At 41.7% G+C, this 4,718-nt stretch overlaps 1 protein-coding gene across 1 annotated transcript; it reads right to left on the reverse strand.

Annotated features, from left to right (window-relative positions):
- Positions 1 to 2,092: 2,092 nt before the first annotated feature.
- Positions 2,093 to 4,718, reverse strand: LOC122003015. Its single transcript, XM_042558441.1, has 4 exons — positions 3,159 to 4,718; positions 2,784 to 3,030; positions 2,576 to 2,693; positions 2,093 to 2,512 (listed from the first exon to the last, which is right to left on the reverse strand). The coding sequence occupies exon 1, from the start codon at positions 4,702 to 4,704 to the stop codon at positions 3,526 to 3,528; it is 1,179 nt and encodes a 392-aa protein (XP_042414375.1). The 5' UTR covers positions 4,705 to 4,718; the 3' UTR covers positions 2,093 to 2,512; positions 2,576 to 2,693; positions 2,784 to 3,030; positions 3,159 to 3,525.

Below are 4,718 nucleotides of genomic sequence, written 5' to 3' on the forward strand. Positions count from 1 at the left end.
AAGGGCATTTTCATAATTATGCATATAACCGACCGGAACGGTCTGATCTGTAAAATAATTTAATGGGTTGGGCCGGCCCTTTCGAACTCACAAAATGAAAAATTTTCATTTCATCCTATATATTTCGCACAGAGTTTTGAAATTATCAAAATGGTCCCTTTAATTTTTAAGTTGTTGTCTTGCTACCGATGGAATAGAACAATAACAACTAAATTTCTATCGACTAAGCCGAATCGGTTACATGAATCCTCTTATAATGTTAGACATAATTTCCTATTATATTCTCATTCTACGTTGTAGGAAGTTAAAATAACACACATTTGAAAACTTACCAGGGATATTTTTACAAAAAACTTTGAAGCTTATTCAAAAAATAATGTAAATTTGGTAACTGAAGTGAAAATTCCCCTTTACAAAGAGGGTGTATTCAATCAAAAGATTAAATGATTTTTATTGATTTTTTTTAATAATAAATTTTTATGAAGTTGATAGGTTTTTATTAATTTTTTATAGAATCTTATATAATTATAAAAAGAATTTCATGAAATTCTATAGACTTTTTTACAAGAATTTTACATATATTTATAAATTTTATGAAAACTTGTAGATTTAAGAGGGTGTATTCAATTTTGAAAAAGTCTAGGTGGTCATGATCTTGTACAATATTTATTTTCAAATAAAACCTAAAATACATAATTAAATTTATTTTTTAATAAAATAATAAATATCATATTTGTCTATAATTTTTTTTCAACTTTTTAAACTTTTATCTTATTTTAGCTAAAAACAAAGAGAGGATAACATCTTAATTTATAATTTTTAAAAAATTTAATAATATAATTTTAAATCCAACAATATTATAATAATTTTAAAATTTTTTATTTACAAATTTGATCCAAATTATCAGTTTGTCAGCCCTTTAATTTGGTCAAATTTTTAATAAAGTATTGAATTAATAAATTTAATTAGTAATAAAATTAATAATAATATTAATACTTTGATTAGTAATAATATTATTAAAATAAATAAATGTAAATATATAAAATTTATTTAGGAATTTTTAAGATTTAAATAAATTTTATAGAATATTTTTAGGGACTAATTTCATTAGACTTTATTAAATTATCTATTAATTAGTTGAGAATTAAATTGATTTATTAATATATATTTTATATGAAAACCTAATATCTCAAGTTTCTCTTCCCTATACGCACGGCGCCATCGTCCAAATCAACTTCGACTTCAACCTACTCGCAAGTAGCCGATCGAAGCATCACCGACTGCTTCAAATAATTTTTTTGTTTATTTTTCTCCTTTCCGACACATCGCAAACTTCAATTGATTACACTCCTCATTGTTTTTCATCACGAGCAACTAGAGAACATTCTCCGCCTGTAGCCTGCCGCCGTGAGCCGCCGCCAAGAAAAGGTTACAAATAGCTACCGTTCCGTTCCGACCATTTCGATCCGTTATTTTTCAATTATAACATCGGAAAATGGTGTTTTAGAGGACTCTTAGCTTCGCATGAAATGTATGTTGAGAGGTTGATGCAGGTCGTTGAGAGGTTGAACAAGAATAAGGCCTTTTGGATTAAAAAAATAATCAAAATCAAATAGTGGGAAGAGAAAATACTTCTTCGTAAAAATTTAAGGCGATTTGAAGTCGATAGAAATCTCAAAGGTGAGGAGAAGACTTTTTATTTTTATTTTTAAAGTTATACCAAGTGTTTTGGAGAGTACTTATTAGTTAAAATTTATATCCAAGGAATTTGAAAAAAAACCATGAAAATCTATTGAAATTTTGAATACCAAAAGATTTTCATAGAATTTTAAAAAGTAAGTTTGAATATCACATGACTTTTTAAAATTCTATTAAAATTTAATTTGAATACCACTGAATTTCTATAAAGTTTATAAAAATCTAGATTAAATACACCTAGATTTTTAAAATCCATAAAAATCATTCAAAATAATTAAAAGTCTAACATTGAATATACCCCTATAAATTAATCCGAATGAATCCATGAAGGGGAAAGAAAACATATCTTAAAAACACTTTGGGGAAGCTCAATCAATGACAGCAAAGTGGTGGAATGAATTTTGTAACTATACGAATTTACACTTTACAGATGTGCTCCTGAGAATACAATTAAATGGTAGCAAAAACTAGTTTGATCATAATTACATGAATCAATAAATATCAACTCATGAATTATTCAGCCAAATGAAACAATGATCTTGGCTTCTTTTGAAGATTGTGCTTCTGCTGAAGAATTCCTCCAATGATTTGTAGGTAGAAAGTAGAATTAAAGAAAGAAAAATCATGATATATCTTCCTAATGTTAGTAGAAGACATTTTGGATTAACCACGCTGAAACTCAGACATTTACTTTGTGGCATCATTGAACTCAGAGAGTGAAAAGAAGCAAAGAACTCTGTTCTTCCTCTAGTGCTCCTATTAGAGCCCTGCTTTCTCTGTGAAGATGTGTCTGCCCTCACATTGCATCTCTGTCCTGCAGCCTTGTGCAATGTCAGAGGTGAAAGTAATCAGAAATTATGCCACAAGAGTCTCTCACCATAGATCATCATACAACTTGTTCATCTAGCCATGTTCATCTGCATGGATCAGTGATTGGCCTGTTGATCTCTGAACAACTTCCAGTCCCACCTCACATGCCTCGAGCTTGTTCCTTCCTGTTCCAGAATAGGAAATGCCAACTCGATCGACTTGATCTCTGACACAATAGGAGAGCTTGAGAAAGGGAGGAGGAATGGTTTACTTACTGTCAATCGACAAAGATCATCCAAGTACAACGAACGATCACATGGTTGATTTTCTACAACTCCCAGCTCGCGGAAAGCTCCGGTCTTTGTTGGAAGAACTGCATCAGGAATTGTTTTTTTAATAGAGTGGAACCTTTGTCTGGTGATCGAGCGGCAGCACGTCAGAACACGTCGCCGGCCGTCGAGCTCTGTGGGAGTGCTGCTGCTGCTGCTGCGATGTGTTAGGCTCTGAAACGGCCTCCTTTTCCTGGTAAAAATTGAATTTTGGAAAAGATGGAGATTAGATGGATAAGATTGTTTAAACCGCGATGAAAAATAGGGAAGAAATTGAGGAAAAAGTATGTTTGATTGATTATGGAAGTGAAGGCACATCACATGGATGCTGTGCAGCAGTACGGTCATGGAGGACCACAGGCTAAGCTGCGCATCTGGTTGGTACAGAGAGAGAGAGAGACTGCGGAGACAATGCTGGGGGCAGGCCAAACGGGGCAGATATTCGATTCGTCGATTCCTTCACGCGCTAGCGTATGCCGGTCGCCGGAGGGCGGGGAGGGGGGCGACCGCTAACGTTCGCCTGGCTTGACGATCAAGATGAACTGGCGCAGATTAGCCAAGCCGTGAGAGCGGCGGAGCGCTAATGTACCCCGCACGCCGGAGAAGAAGTACGGAGTAGATCGGAAACATCAAACAGAAACTTGGGAAGAAAACTTCTTCATTTTTGGGGATTTTTTTGTGCGCTAGGTTATTTTGGGGAAGCATGGCGGTCCCGATCCTGACGCCGGTGGCGCCGGGCCAATTCCGCCCGTTTCGACGCGGAGCCGTAGCGATCTTTCTTCTGCCCGAAGACGGAGACGGTCTTGCCGGAGCCCCGGAGCGAGCCGACGGGGAGGACGTTTAGTACCGGCGCTACTCGGACGTTGGCGGAATAAGACCTATCGACGCCCCGCGGTCGCGGCCTCGGGCCTCCAGTGAAGCTCCCCGGGCTGCTCGAGCTTCGCTCCAGGCCTTGGAACACGATCTTGCCCGACGGGCTCATCCGCGGGCTGTCCACCGACACTCCCCGTAGCGGTTGCGCTGGTGGATCGGCAGTCCGCCGATTAGGGCCTAGGGCGTCTCTCGAAGACGGCAGCATGGCGGGGCGCCGTCGCGCGAGGCGGACCCGAGGCGGGATGGGGCCGGGCTTGTCGGATTCGATGGAGAGCCTGGCGAGGTTCTCGTGGTCGGGGCCCGAGGAGGAAGAAGAAGAAGAGTGGGAGAGACGGGTGGCGACCGGCGTCGAGTCGTGATCCGAGTCGCGGAGGAGAGGGAGACTCATCGACTTGACGATGGAGGCGTTCTTGGGTTGCCGGTGGAGGAGCAAATGCTTGATGACGGACCTAGGGATAACGCTCCTCGGAACGGCGGCGTCCACCGGTCCGCCATGCAACACTTGGACGCCGGCGGACTTCGCCGCGCGCGCTCGCTTGAGGCCGAGAAGCTCGCGCCAGCCAGCGGAGCACCGTGGCGCACGGGGAGAGAACGCGTACGGATCTATCTCTGCCTTCGGGAGCGGATCCGCCAAACCGACCTCCACGGCCGAGCGGGCCTCCGCCGATCGCGGAGCCGCGAGCTGGAGAGGAACCAACTTGCCCTCGGAGAAGAGCTCGTCGGCAGGGAGCATGGAGACGGGGTCGTCTTGGAGGTGGAACTCGAAGTCCTCGGCCGAGGAGTCGGGGCAGTCCTGATCGGCTGGGACCATGGCGGCGGAAGGGTCGGCAGCGGCATCGTGGCTGAAGGAGATCCTAGGACCTAATATCCAGGAATGCGTCTCCGTCCTAGCCGCTGCCGGCGGCGGCGACGGCGATGGTGAGAAGGCGACGCTGTTTACCAGAGCGGAAGCCATGAATGGGAGGAGAGAAATAGCAGCAGGAGAAGAAGACATGCGATGAAGGCGAT

Source organism: Zingiber officinale, chromosome 7A (assembly GCF_018446385.1).
Source record: "Zingiber officinale cultivar Zhangliang chromosome 7A, Zo_v1.1, whole genome shotgun sequence".
NCBI classification, from domain to species: Eukaryota; Viridiplantae; Streptophyta; class Magnoliopsida; order Zingiberales; family Zingiberaceae; genus Zingiber; species Zingiber officinale.